Raw genomic sequence first — 15,818 nt, forward strand, 5'->3', positions numbered from 1 at the left:
TCTTTCTCAGTTTGGGATTAGCTGCAAACATATTCAGTACACTTAGTTACGTGCTATTTAAACATTTAAAATAAGCGTGAGCCAGGATGGATCGAATTCGAAATCCGGATTCTCCGATTTTACTATCCGGATTCCGGATTTTGAAAATTCCAGATTTGGCCATCCATTGTTAAAACCACAACTATATGCTGAGTTGTTGATGTTGAAGTCTTCACATTAGTCTATTTTATAATTTTTGGTTACAAATAACATGGAAATACCTAAAAATTTATCACTTTTAACATGAGCTAAGCAAATTGAAAATGTATGAAGGGAAGTCATTAAATAACAGGAATTTTATTCTAAACTTCATGGAGAATTATGCAAAACGAAAATTTGTGTTTATGTACTCAAAAAGGCTCCTTAGCAACACTCCATAAAGGTGTCTTGACGATCGAGCGGCATGCGCCTGCGCAGTAGCGGGTACAACATGTCCACTACACTCTTGACTTGCACTGCAGAATAGCAACGAAGTGTTGTTCGGTTTTTAGTGATCAAAGGGAGTGAAACCTTCTGAAATCTATAGCAGAATGAAATTTCAGTACAGAGACAATTGTTTAAGTGATGAAAGAATGTATGAATGGGTGGAAGATTTATAGACGGAAGACGAAATGTCAGTGATGAACATCCAAGTGGGAGGCCAGTTTCCGTGGCAACTGAGGCAGTGACACAGTAGATCTATCAGTGAATCCGTTAATTTAGTACATTCACCCTTGACTTAAAAAATTGTCTTCCATGTGGTTTAAACATGGATGTCGACAAATTTATCAAATTTCACACACATTACAATACAAGAAATAATTTCCATAGCACATTGCCGTCGTCCCATTATGAAATTTTACACACGAATAGTCAATTGATGTCTTCAAAACATAATTTTTAAAAAAAGAAAATTAAAAATGGTGTTTTTGAGATTTTCATTTTTTTTAAAAAAAAAATTACAAAATTTAAATAACACAGTCATGTAGCATTTCCAATTAAAGCTCGTTAAAAGCAGAAGAGAATTATACCAATTTTTAGCTCTCTAGGTCAAATAGTTTCTGATCTACAGCTGTTTAAAGATTTCAAAATGTCGTCAAAATTTGGGATTTTTGATATTTTGAAAGTCGATAACACAAAAACTAAGAACCGAAAAAATCTGAAATTTTGCAGTTTTCGTCAACTTTACTGGTACTACCACTGCACCGAAAATTATCTGTTTCTGAGTTGTTAAGGTTCAGACCCCGGTTGATTTGACGTGGAATGATCCAACTGCCGTTATTTAAAAATAACCTATATTATTTGTAATGAGTCTTTCTTTGTTTCCTCATTTCACAAATCTGTAGGATGTAAATATCACTAAGAAAAAAGATGAATATATCGAAGGACGCACATAGAATGTCGCTTAGTAGTTTGTGAAGAGGGGAGAGGGGGCAAACAATAATCCTGCCTAGAGCTCCAAAGTATGTAGCTATGGGGAAGTATCCGGGACCCTTTGACTACAAGGTGACACGTAAGAGATACTATTTTGAGATCTAGGCTACATGGAAGAAAGAAAAAAAAACGAAAAAGCTTACTGATGAATACCCTACTTCAATTTTTCCCCACCCTCTCTGGTCTCTTCACACAAGTCCTATACCTGTGAATGTCATTACCGCTAGACATGGCAACCAACCATAGTGCTGTTGGAAACAGTTAAATTAAATTCATTAATGCTATGAAAAATGAGACTGCTTGTTTTTTGGTGTGATTAGCGCCACGACTTTTGGATTCGAATCCTGTTCAAGATATGCTTATTTATTCCTTTCTCCATTGCATCCAGGTCCCGGGTTCGATACCCGGTAGAGACACATAATGGTTCGGATCCCACTTTAAACTGTAGCTCCAGTACCGATTAGCCTTACTGTGAATAAAATGGACTTAAAACACCAACTCAATAAATCAATCAAGAGCCATTACATCCATTCTAAATAATAATATTGGAACTTTATTGACGTAATGAAAAACGAAGAAAGTAGTTACTGAAACAGGATCGTTGAATTAACATTGCATGTACAGTCAGTCATTGACAATAAATTGGGACAGTTAGATCCTGAAATGCTCGCTTCCCTGCAAGGCGTTATGTGTGTTGCCTAACGACGGTCATAGAAGTTGCCATTGAAAATTTGCTATTAAAATACACTTATCGCCTCAGAGTTAGGCAACGCGCATAACGCCTTCAAGGAAACCTATATTCTCAGGATCCAGGTGTCCCATCTGTATTGCTGGTGACTGTACTAAGTTGAAAATGTGCTGGAATAGCAACGTTCGAATATTAAGAAAAAGGTGACAAAAATATACAGGGTGAGCTAAAAGTCCCTGAGCACTCTTTACAAAATGAAAGAGAGTATAGATTGAAGCAATTGGTCATGAGTAATATGTTAGGCCTTGGGGGAAACGTTTTGACGCTTGTCATGATAGCGTCCGCCATCTTGGATCCAACTTCATTTCTTTAAATGGGAAGAGGGCATGTGGGGTATGGTTTTGGGCTAGAATTTCACCAGGAATTCACCCTGTAGTCTCCAAGTACCGACGCTTCACTTATTTTACCATCCCCTTTAAATAATTAACGAGCAAGACTAACCCCATTCAGAACCAAGCATGGAGACGCCCTACAAAGACGATATCGTGTCGTGCAATCTACTCTTTTACCGGTCAATGGGAAACGTTAAAGCTTCCGCACCTCAATTTCTCATTCGCCGTTGCCGCCAGCCGTTGACTTGCCTTTGACACCCACTCACCGTTCTCTCTGTATTCCATCAGCCTCTGGTTGAAGAGAGCCTTGTACTTGGAATGACGTGGAAACCCGATCCCGTAGCCGGTCATTGCGAACCAGGAGCCTACTGTGAGGAGGACGCAGTCAGAGTCCTGACCCACCAGGTACTCCAGCACCGTTGCGTCGTAGATAAATGCATCCAGGTAGCTGGAAAGAAACAGAAATGAATTGGATAAGTACAGTAAAACCTCGTTAATGCGGACCCCGATAAGCCGGACTTCGCTTAATCCGGACAGGCAAAAGGAAAAAAAAATGCAAGGTTTTAAATGTGACTAGAAGTCAACAAGAGAACTTCCCAAAGAAATGGCAGTCAACAACTGATGAAATTCTGTTTCCCGCAGACTTTGTAAGGTACTGTATAGTGTATTGAGGCCTATGCCCTTTAAATACACCTTAATAAAGGTTTTTAGTTGCGTTCTACTGTTCTTCTAGATTATTTTAGAAAATCCGGACTTTCGTTAAACCGGTCAACTTATCCCCCGTATTAGTCCGGATTAACGAGGTTTTACTGTATACCCTATCCCCGGAATCTGTAGAGCAAGGCTGCGCATAGCTGCAGAGTACACGGTGCTGCGAAGGCTGGTAACCGCAATCGCGCCCTCCAGGCAATCCCGTTCCCTCCCACGTGTCCATTGTTGGAGCTGTTTCTACTTGCGCAGAAACTTGTTTTTTCTTTCGCTTGTTCCAGAGATAATTGGGACAGAGAATTGATATACAGGGTGAAGGAAGAGTAGTTTACATTGGACAATACATATACAAACATAAAGAGAATTGTCGGCCCCGTGGCTGAGTGGTCAGCTCAGCGCGCTACGACACCAGGTGTCCCGGGTTCGAATCCTGGTTAGGGCATGGATGTTTGTGTTTGTCGTGGGATACTACTGCATAGGGGTATTCCTTTTAAAAAAAACATCGGTATAGGGTCTGACCACCACGCGGGAAACCTGTGTTCGACTCCTGGGATAGGTGATGTAAGGGCGGATTTTTTCCGGCCTTGTGCCGCGCATAAAACTGCTCCGAGGCTCACCGAGTCTGAACTAAATGGGTACCTAAAGACAGCAATGTAAAGGCGGCCGGAGCGTGGTGGTGATCACCTCCAACATGGCAGAGATCGATAGAATGAGATGAGCCTTACCACCATATCCCCCTGTATATGGCTCATGACATGGTGCAAAGTGCACGGAGAAATTTAACTTACCTATACAGACATACACATGATTGGTATGCAATGGTTACACTTACAGTACGTGTTCAATAGACGCACCATCTGCGTGAATTCATGCTACAATTCGACGCCTCCAGTTGCGTAAGATGTCTGCTAGTGTGGTGAGGAGATGTTGCCTGTGATTCTTTCCTTGAGGCGATACTGGCTCTTAACTTTATTATAGTACACCATGACTTTTAAGTTATAGATTTTTCTTTAGGATTGTACGTGGCGCCGATTACGTGAGGTTGTGCCGCCGGTATTCCGCGACGCGACCCCTCGTAGGATTGGAAATCGGTCGAGTCCGCTCCGCCACTGGACATCACCGTGTGCGTAAATGTGTGCTCTTCCCATAGCCAAAGTTTGATGTAATTCGGCCCACTGGGCACGGAGTTACAGAAGAAAGTTCCCCGAAAATTTAGTGAAAGTGCCACCTTATGGGTAAAGTGGTAAAAATGTGCATCTTGTGGTAAAAAAAACACTTCCAGTGACCCCCCCCCCCCAGAGCCGTTTTACCTCTGAGACCACACCCACCCCAAAGAGGAGATTTCAGTGAACGTATAGACACCTCGACCGACGCAATCGGGTGAGTACAAACTTTTCTACATAGGTTAAACCTCCCCCATGCTATCCTTATGCAAGGATTAGGCTTAAAAGGACTAAAAGTGCATTCTGTGTCTACCACCCGATAACTCGAGAACTAGCCCTTGCTAAGGGGCGGGACTTATACCCCCGAAGAGCCCCATCCTTCCCCCGAGCACCAAGACCATTACCCCCCCTTCAAGTGAAAAAGAGACTCTATCACCCCCTTCAGAGTGACGGCATGTGTTGCAGTTAAATCGCTGTAGCGGTGGGACGTAGACACGGGCGACGACCCAGGCTTGACACGTCCTGTCTTCAAGGGATGTGACGTGGTGATACACGTTTGATGTTGTGAACGTTTGACGTTTCGCAGCGCGTGTCAAACAACAACAAACTCCACGTGCGCTCTTGGCGGGAAAGCTGTCTTGTGTTCTCCGCGAGTGATACGCTGCTTTGTAACGCAACGAAGTGCAGTGTGAAGAATGGCTCCCACGGGGGCCACCCCTAAGACTACCAATAACCGCCACAGCATGGATTATCCCTCTGAGCAAACAACCGACCCCTTTAGAAGGGGTAAAGGGTTAGCACGCACACCCCCTTCCAAGAGGAAGCACTTGTCGGATAGCCCAGAGCATACAGTTTCGCAGCAGGAAAATCCCGGTCAGACCGCTGCATCCCAACCACACCTAACTCCCACCCTAAACCCCCCAGGAAGCCAAATAAGCACAATTGTATCAGACTCGTCAGAATACAACTTGGGAATGTACCAGAGGCTACATTTAGATATTACTACCGTGATATTGAAAGATAAGAATATTACGGCGGACAAAAAGACGCTACTACTGGAAATCCTGGCCAAAATGAATCAAGTGCATACAGAAGCCATAGTAGAGTCCCGTTCTTTAAGAACGGCGTGCCGTATTTTGGAAACTAATAATAACCCCCAAACAGTAGCAACTCAACAAAAGCCAACATATGCGCAAACACTGTCCAATCCAGCACAGCAGGGAGAAAAAGCTTCTCAAATACAAAAAATCACCAGCAAAGCAAAACATACCGTATTTATCACAGCGCAAGATAACCAAAAGGTTCGTGATATATGGGATAATTTCACTATGGCAATAAATCCAGTCCGTGAGAGGGTAAAAATCGAAGCTATGCGAACCACCCCAAAAACCCTTATTGTGGAGACCGCCACCAGAGAGGACCTTGAAAAAATAATGAATAATCAAAACCTCAAATCCAAGAAACTGAATGTGGAACTCCCTAAAAAACGCAACCCGCTGATGATCATTTATGAAATCCCAATCAAAAGAGAAGAGGAGAATATAACAGAGGAATTTTATGCACTGAATGGTATCGAGGAACACTTGAACATGTCTCTAGATGAATTCAAGACCAAATTCAAGTTTCGGTTTAAAACCGGGCCCAGGAACCGACCAGTCTCGCAGGTGGATCCCGTAATTAGGAAACTTATCCTAAATATGAATAAGGTACATGTAGCCTATCTGTCCTTGTCAATGAAGGACTATTTAGTCGTCCCGGTTTGCCTCAAGTGCCTGGAATATGGACATGTCGCGAAGCACTGCAAAGGGGAGAAATACTGTATAATATGTGGAGCTGAGGGACACTCTAGAGAGGAATGCAGAAAGGAGAGGGTAGAAAAATTATGCATGCCCTGCATGAGAAGGAAAAGAACGTGCAACGCCGATATAAAGGATTGCCCTACAATGAAGTTCTTTCAGCAGAGATTAATAGAAAAAACCAATTATGGAATTTAAACAAATAAGAAAGAGAAATAGGAACACCCCTAGCCGCCGATGCCGTAATGCGACAAGAGCGGCGGCATACGCAGTAAGGAAACAGGGTGAACTTCAGGAAATTCTAAAACACCGTTTCACAATAGATCTTCCTCTCCACCTCAATACCTTAATCTCCGGAGAACTACTTTATCCGCCCACCCCTCCCCGCAGCAACTTCTCTCTTCATTCCACACTAACGCCGTTACCTACTCAATATAACTGTCAAAAACCCTCTCTTAGCACACCGATACCTGGCCTGAAACCATGTGCCTTCATTATTCCCCCTCAGTTATCCATATCCCCCCCGCCATCGCCACTCTCACTGTCTCCCCCTGAATCAGTCCTACTCACACCACCGCACTCACACTCTGCACAATCCTCGCCAGTCTCCTGGTCTTTCTCACACACCCCATTCAGCCCCACCTCATACTTCTCTCATAGCTATGAAGACCCCCAGAATGACCCCTGCCCCAATCTATCGTCTCATTCTCCTTCCCTGATTGACCTAGTCGAACCTCCAAGTCGGTCAAATCTAAACCCGGAAGCTCCTCCCTTCCAAGTACAAACAAAATACTTAAATTTTACAGCACCAGTCATAATGAACCCACCCCGACCAGAATTCAAAGATACCCCAAAAACGAACATCAACCCAGCAACGATATACCGTAAATTCGAACTTGATCACAACTTAGCCGGCTTGAAGAGAGGGATAATTTAATCACTGCGCTGCGTTTGCTGGTTAGATTAAAACACGATAACGGAAAATCCATTACATTCCCTTACCCGGAGGCTGTGGATAAGATGATCCTAAGATGCAGCAACATCCCGGTTAGTCCGGATGAATTGCACGACTTACTAAAACAAACGTTTCACCGAAGGGACCTAAAGCTAGACTTAGAAGAGGTCTACAAAGATTTCGCAAGGGGATATGGAAGAGTTGTCCAGGATGCCACCAAGCCTTGGCCGTCGTGGAGCTCTGTAATATGACATTGACGAGAAACAAGTTAGGCATACTGCAGGTAAATCTGAATGGAGCGAAACTGGCCACGGAGGAGATTTTCATCTTAGCTAGAACAAACAACGTCGACTTGCTGTTGTTACAAGAACCTTACATTCTAAACGGAAAGGTGATACATGCACCGATGGACGCTATACTAGCCTATAACCAAAACCAGAATGCCAAAACTGCAATAGTAGCACTAAATAAAAACATAAATATGCTCAAAATAGAACAGTTATCTGATTCACATACAAACTGCGTAGAAATAGGATACAATAAACAAAATTTTACAATCATAAACACCTATTGTCAATATAGTCACAGCATCGACAAATATATAGACCACATCAGAAAAACCTGCAGGGCCTATTCATACAACAAGATTCTGGTGACTCTAGACAGCAACTCTTCCTCACCCCTCTGGTTTGGCAGGGATATGGATTCCAATGGCGAAAAAATGATGAACCTTCTAGCTGAATTAAACTTAAATGTAGAAAATCAACCGGGTAACCCACTAACTTACCATGTTAGAGCGGGGGCGAGCAGTAATATTGATCTAACTCTATCCAACAACCGCATGAGCCCTCTCATAGAGGGTTGGAAAGTCCTGGACATGGTAACAACCAGTGACCACAACGTCATTGAGTTTTATGTCAACCTGGAAGGTGCTCCAAAAACCCACACGATGAGACCACCTACCTACAACTGGGCAAAAACGGACAAGACTGCTCTGCTAAACAACATCGATCTGCCAGAATGCTCTAGATCTGCAAATAACGCAAATGATTTGGCAGAATTGATCACGAAACAGCTTCAAGCAGCCATAGAGGCTTCCACGCCTAGGCACGATATGGACAGACCTCCTAAACCATGGTCAAACAAATTGACAAGGCTTAGGAACAACATGCGCAGATCTCGAAAACTATACCAAAAACCAAACATTCCTGACATAAGAGCAACTTATCTAGAAGACTATAGAAGATCAAAGTCTAAATATGCAGAAGAGTTGAAAAGCTTCAAATTGAAAAGGTGGCATAATTTTGTAAATAGATATCTTAATAAGGATAAATGGAGTCTGCCGTATAAAATTATCACGAGCAAAACTAAACAGAGAGAGGTGACAACAACCTTAAAAAGATCTGATGGAACCCTAACCAATAACGCACGGGAAACCGCGGAACTAATGCTGCATGGACTCCTCGCAGATGATGAAGAACAAACGGACAACGAGGAAAATGCCGCGATAAGGAGGGAACGTGGACGCTATCCTAACAACACTCCCATAGCCCCATTCACATCTGAAGAAATCGTCCGAGAGCTGACATCAATGAAAAGTAACAAGGCGCCAGGCCCAGATGGCATACCAGCTGGAGTAATCAAGCAAACGCTTCCAAAAACACTACCTTTCATTACAGCCCTCTTCAACCAATGTATTAAAGGAAAGGAATTCCCCAGGGCATGGAAGGAGGGACGCCTAGTAGTAATCAGGAAGGAAGGAAAAAAAGATGCTGCGAGCTTAAAATCGTACAGACCCATCTGCCTGCTAAATACTATGGGGAAGCTTTTTGAAAAACTTATAAACAAGCGTCTGCAGGAATTCCTCGCCATGGTAGGAAAAAATGACAACCAGTGTGGCTTCACAAAGGGTCGTTCTACGGAGGACGCTATAAATAAGCTAAAACAGGTTGTGGAAAAATCAGAAACGAAGCTCGTCGTAATCGTTTTCGCGGACATTAGCGGGGCCTTCGACAATTTGTGGTGGCCCCACCTCTTCTACACCCTCAGAAAAATAAACTGCCCGGTTACACTCCTCAGATTGTTGGAAAATTACTTCAAAGACAGACGAGTTCGCCTCGACTTAAATGGAGTAAAGGTATTAAAAATAACTACAAAGGGCTGTCCACAGGGCTCGGTATTGGGCCCGCATCTATGGAATGTAAACCTTGAACCCTGTCTTCGAGCGCTAGAAAATGACGAAAACATTGACCAAGTTATTGCTTATGCCGATGACGTAGCGGTGGTGTGTTCGGGCAACTCGAGAGCTCAAATCGAGAATAAAGCAAATCAAGCATTGAGAACGTTGGCAGAGTGGTGCAGAGGCGCAAAATTAGAACTCTCGTCCTCTAAGACGAAATACCTTATTGCCAAAGGACATCTAAGTCATAAGAGGAATCCTAGCATTAAAATATCTGGCTCAACAGTGAAAAGGACAAAAGAATTTGAATACTTGGGTGTGACACTGGAGGAAGGGATGAGATTTGGGGCTCACATTCGCAAAATTACCCAAAAAGGCGAAAATACCATGAGCAAGTTAACGAGACTGGCAGCCCAAAACTATAACCTGCCACCAGGCATCATGGATACATACATAAAGTCCATATATGAACAGATTACCACATATGCGTCCTCGGTCTGGGTGGGTGGACTCAAAATTAATAAGAATGTTAGGGTACTTCGATCCTCACAAAGGAGAATACTCCTGAGAGTGACGGGAGCATTTGGCACGACCTCCACGGAGGCGCTCCTTGCCGTAACTGGTAACATACGACTAGACAAGGAAGTGAGATGGCGAGCAGCCAAATACCAGTTCAGGAAAGGAGATGAACAGGAATTGACGAAATGTGTTGGAATCTTCCTCCCTACCCTACACGATATAAGAGCAAGATTGACAAATGAATGGCAAATGGAGTGGGAAACTGCTGAGAATGGAAGAAGAGTATATAGCTTTGTGCAAAACATCAGATACAATAAACTAGCCAGCAATCAATATTCAAGAGGACTCGTACATCTTCTGACAGGCCATGGTCCATATGGTACGCATCTCTGCCGAATAAGCAGCAGACCCACACCTGCGTGCAGCGCATGTGGTGTGATAAGAGATACGCCAGAACACAAAGTCTTCTTCTGCCAGGCAGCTGGTGAAGAGATCAAACGACTAAGACTGGAACTACCAACCACTGACGTCAAAACACTCTTATGTCCTCAGCAGTTGGACAAGTTTAGAGCCCTGGCGAATGCAGTATCATTAGAAGAACAAAGAAAATTTAATACTCGGCTCCAAAATCCCCAACCGGAAGCGCCCATCCCGGCAAGACACAATGAAGATGTAAGGAAAATCAGGTTTCAACCGGCAAGGATTTCACACACCAGGAATGTGCCTCCCGCACCGGCTCGGCTGGACGAACAGGAAGCAGAAGAAGACGAAGTGTAAGAAGTGGAGGAAGCTCCGGAAAATGCTTCTAGAAGAAGATTCTTCGCTGTCTCATTTGGAAGGCAGGAAGCCGAGGAGCGTAGGAGAATTCGTCCAATCAGAATGCCTGGTGAGAAACATGAAGACTACCTTATTAGGGTGTTTGCATCCAGAACATCAAACATGTAAATTAATCCTCTAACTCATATAAATATCCTCATCAGACGCAAACATAACACATATCTTTAAATTGCCATGCTAAAGTGCACTTTACACATTTTATCCCTGCACTGGTACTCCAGTGTCTTATATTTCAGTTTCATATCATCACCATATATCTACACTTTCAGCACCATGTTTTCACTACGCTGGAACTCCAGTGTTTAATATATAATATATTTTTCTTCTTCTTGTTGTTCTTTTAAATTTTTATATCTATTATTATCTCATATACAATTTTTATCTCAAAGCATTAAGAAACCACACATACCCGTTCTAAGGAAACTCGCGCGCGCTATAATCACTCTTTACCAACTCCAAATCCCAAACTCTTGTACAGATGGGGGCTGGACACCGACAGCGGAACACCTAGCCTCTGGGGTGGAGCATTCTTTGACAACAGTAATTGCAAAACGTAAAGATAAATGGTCTTAAACCAAGAGCTCACCCGCTCTCGGTTGCCGGCTCCTGATGCAAGATGCATCAATAAACAATATTATTTAATGTATAGGGCGTGCGAGCTCCAAAAACTTCTCACTCATAGATCCTGGAGCCCGGGATCCGGTACATGCTAGATCACCACACATTACAGCATATCACCTAAAATTGTAATACAAAGAATATGTAACGGAAGATACTTATTCACGTGGAAAAATGTATAGCATTGTACTGTCTACAAATGTAATGTAATGTAACTCAATTTATTAACTATGTTATTTAATCTTGTATTGTTTTATTTTTATTTTCAGTCTTATGTATCTGCAATTATCAATAAAATAGTAGTGCACAACGATAACGGGGGAACCGTAATTCGAGCAAAAGACGTCCCAGTTTATTGCAGAGGCACTGGGACAAGCGTATTCCCTCGAATGCATACGGGTGGAGGTTTTGTTGTATTCGGGGGTTCCCCCCTTATTGTTAGTACGTGTTCAATAGACGCACCATCTGCGTGAATTCATGCTACAATTCGACGCCTCCAGTTGCGTAAGATGTCTGCTAGTGTGGTGAGGAGATGTTGCCTGTGATTCTTTCCTTGAGGCGATACAGGCTCTTAACTTTATTATAGTACACCATGACTTTTAATTTATAGATTTTTCTTTATTTTACTTCGCCTCTTGTGCCACTTTTGGCTAATTTGCGAAGAGGGGGATGAGTGATGATATGATGAAATTGATGAATGGATACTCACAAACATCCATGCTCAGGCCGGGGTTCCAACCCGGAACGCCTGGTGTCGTAGTCGTGATGACTTTTAAGTGTCTTCACAAGTAATGATCCAGGGGTGTTAGGTTCGGCGCCTGTTGTGGCTATCCAACATCACCAATGTAACCTGACTTTTGCCGCACCCTGTAGATTATGACATACAGAATATTAGCATTACATTTTTATGAGACATGATCCAGTGTCTAGTCCATCTGCTACTCAGTGGCGCATAACGGTGGATGCAGAGACATTTTGGAGGAGCTCAGCCCTTCCTAAATCCTTTGATTCGAATATAACCCCTTCTATCTTTTCAAATAATATGACAGGCGGAAGATGCTATCGTCAAAATGTTTCATTTCTAACATCTAAAAGCACAAATAGTTTTTTGTCTACATTATGTCCTTATCTAAAATAATCCAAACTACATTGTGATAGAGTTACGTAGAGCTTACCTGTTCCCGTACATGTTCTAAAACCTGATGAAAATGTCTTGAAAATAGCGATAATATTCCTTAACAAAGAGCATTTTGTAAATATTGTTCTTTTTATTGACAGTACAAAGTTATTTAATCATATTGTAAAAAATTGAGAGCTAGGCCTTTCTAAAACGAATTACTCATATTTTTGTATGCAAGGTACAACCCCCAAATCAAAAACGTTCCTGCGCCACTGTTATTGTACTTATTCAGACTATGTTTCGAAAGAGTAATTCTCCTCTCGTCTTCAGGTGATCAATTGTAGAGTGGAAATAAAATCCGGGCTAAGTACCAAATCATCAAATTTTCAGTTCTGATTCGAAAAGTGTGCTATGTGCCGAGCCCAATATGCTGTGCAGTGTGCTATCTGAAATGTGTATTGTTCGTAGTGCACAATGTAGCCAGTAGAATGCGTTCCACCGGCTGTGGAATGTAACAGTTCAACAGTTTTTCTTCGTTTTCTCGGAATTCCAGTTTTGGCACTTAGCCCGGTTTTTATTTCCACTCTACAATTTATTTTCTTCACGTTATGGGAATGAAACCCATGACAGGCCTGTAAGTTGATCATAATCTGGTTCGCTAGTCAACTAAAATCACACACGTGTGTCGTAGGTTCGATTCCCACCACCGGAACAAAATAAATTGTTTGCCTGGAGACAAGAGAACAAGCTTCTCTTATTTACCAACCTCAATCAAAATTCTCGTATCTCTATATATATAAAAATGGATGTATATGTGTATTTGTGTCTGTTTGGTTATTCAGTAATAACTCTCAAACACCTGGATTTCAACCAAACTTGGTAAACATATCACTTGCAATCTAGGGGTGGGGTAGGAAGGGGTGACATGTAAAAATAATGGAGAACCACCTATATTAAATTCCGCACAAACAGACATCCGTGAGTCTATGCAATCCGCACAACGATAGTATTTCTCGGGTTGTCTAACATTCAGGCTGTGTTGCGAATGGAATCCATAGTTTTCGTGACACTCTCAATTCGGTTCAAGTCAAAGCTCATAACCTATCGGCAGGGGGGTAAGAGAGGGTGAAAAATAATATCCCACAAATGACCTAGATTGGTGTCGAATCCATAGTTTTCGGAGTCGCTAAGCTAATTGGTCACATTCACGATCACATTTAAAATTAGTTACATTTTACACTATAGTTAGAATTCATTATTTTCCTGTCTAATACAAGATTGGGATAAATAAATACTCCGACAACGCCGGGCAATCAGCTAGTATATTATAAACACAAAACAGCCCATAATACCGGGTGTCCCAGAAGTCTTTCCCTGATTACCAAATTTATTCATATCCACTATATGCAAGGTAGAGACATGAAAGTGGTGCCAAAATGTTGGAAAACTAACAAAGTTCTTTTGTTGCAGGTTTGAGTAACGTGGCTGTAGTGTAGCAGTGTCAGTGCCCAGAAAACCGGAAATGTTCACAAATCAGGAAAAAGCTCAGCATGTTCTCTAGTATCACGAGACCCGGTCACCAATAACAGTGCAGAGGAACTTTCATTTGTATAGAATTCTTTCGTCTAGAATATCTGCCATCAATAAGTTGGTATTTAAAAAATGGAATTTATCTTCATTCTCAAATCCTGTCAAGTCCAAGAAACATTGTTTGGAAAGTTGCCACCCGATGTCAAGAGCATTAATTCCGGATTACTGAAACCTGCAAGAAATAAATTTGGTTAATTTTCCAACATGTTGGCACCACTGTCACATCTCTACATTGCATATAGCGGATATGAATAAATTTTAATCAGGGAAAGACTTCTGAGACATCCGGTATATTACCAAGTACCAATCTCGGATTTTTACGTATCATTCTTTGTTATGTAAAATGTCGCAGTGAATTTGGTTTGTGTATAAACGTACACATCAATGAATGGCACATATGTACTATTATGTATTATAAAACTTAGAACGTATAAATTAAAATCTTCAGTGTTATGTTTTGCGTTGAATGCGATGTCCGAAATCTACGACTTTGTTAAGATGTGCCAAAACAACTTTTCGAACTTGGACTTTAGTCGAGGACATCAACGCGAGCAAGTTTCCTTCATCGTACTTTGATCGTCAATGTCTCGTTTCGACGCTGAGATCCATTGAGAACTGTATTTTCTATGCAGTAGGTGTGCAATCGCGTGACACAGATTCACTCTTGCTATAAGCATTTAGACTTCACAACCTAAAACAATTCATACATTTCAACTTACCCTTCCTTCACTGCATTTGGACAATCCTCACTTTTCAACTCATCCTATCTTCACACAATTTGAACAACCTTTACTTTTCAACTCACCCTTTTTTCACAGCATTTATTCCCTCCACAACCGTGGACCTGTTGAAAGGCCTCATGTAAGAGTGCATTTCTGGGAAATTTCTTCTCAGGACGGCATCTGTGTTTAGGTGCGGAATGGTTCCAAAGCGGAAAGGGGGCTTCATAGAGTATGGGTTGTTCAGCTGAAAAAATACGATTTAAATATATACCCCTGTAGTGACTTATTTAAGTGAATGGAAAATCAAGGTCGAAATCCCTCTAAGTGACTTCGAATCAAAAAAAATAGTGTGCTTGTCATCACTCATTGAAAAAGTATGAAAATATTTTTGATAATATTTTTTCATACGCTATGATCCTCTTACGGTACAAAAGGCTATAAACCCAAATAAATTGCCAGTCCCCGTGGCGGAGTGGTTAGCACATAGCGCTACGACGCCAGGGGTCCTTGGGTTCGAATCCTGGCCTGGGCATGGATGTTTGTGAATGTCCATTCATCAATTTCATCACTCATCAACATCTTAGCCAATTAGCCAAAAGTGGCACAAAAAGCGAAGTGAAATAAAGCAAATTAACCAATCAAATCAATCAAAACACATATAAATTGGCACAACTTAAAGAAGTACCTACCCCTAAATAATATTATAAACGGGCTACTGTGTGTAAGTACATATATATATATATATATATATATATATATATATATATATATATATATTATAACTTCAATCCGTATTAATCCATAAGATTGTATTTTATTTAAACCTTCTCTGGAAGCTTCATATTGACCAGGGCATTCACTTGTTTACACCAGTCGTCTACCCTCTGTGGTATTTCAATATTGCACAGTTAAGCGTTAAGCAAAACCTCCTGATGTGTTGAGGATACAGGAGTTTGATCAGGAAAATAGGTGGTTAGATGTTTGCAATAAACAGGTGGAAAACTCACGATTCGGCATGGAAGAAGAGCTCCATGGCCTGGGTTTTTAGAGGGTAGACAGGCGGGGAGAGGACTGACTTT

At 41.8% G+C, this 15,818-nt stretch overlaps 1 protein-coding gene across 1 annotated transcript in view; it reads right to left on the reverse strand.

Moving 5' to 3' along the window:
- Positions 1-15,818, reverse strand: part of LOC146004893 (glutamate receptor ionotropic, NMDA 2A-like) — a 196,660-nt gene that overhangs the window by 20,054 nt on the left and 160,788 nt on the right. The window contains exons 4-5 of the mRNA XM_083143921.1: positions 14,823-14,983; positions 2,799-2,980 (exon numbers count right to left, since the gene is read on the reverse strand). Coding sequence (XP_083000047.1) covers positions 2,799-2,980; positions 14,823-14,983 — 343 coding nt within the window. The remainder of the gene's footprint in view (positions 1-2,798; positions 2,981-14,822; positions 14,984-15,818) is intronic.

Source organism: Lepisma saccharinum, chromosome 22, assembly GCF_977018435.1.
Source record: "Lepisma saccharinum chromosome 22, izLepSacc3.1, whole genome shotgun sequence".
In the NCBI taxonomy this organism is placed as follows: domain Eukaryota; kingdom Metazoa; phylum Arthropoda; class Insecta; order Zygentoma; family Lepismatidae; genus Lepisma; species Lepisma saccharinum.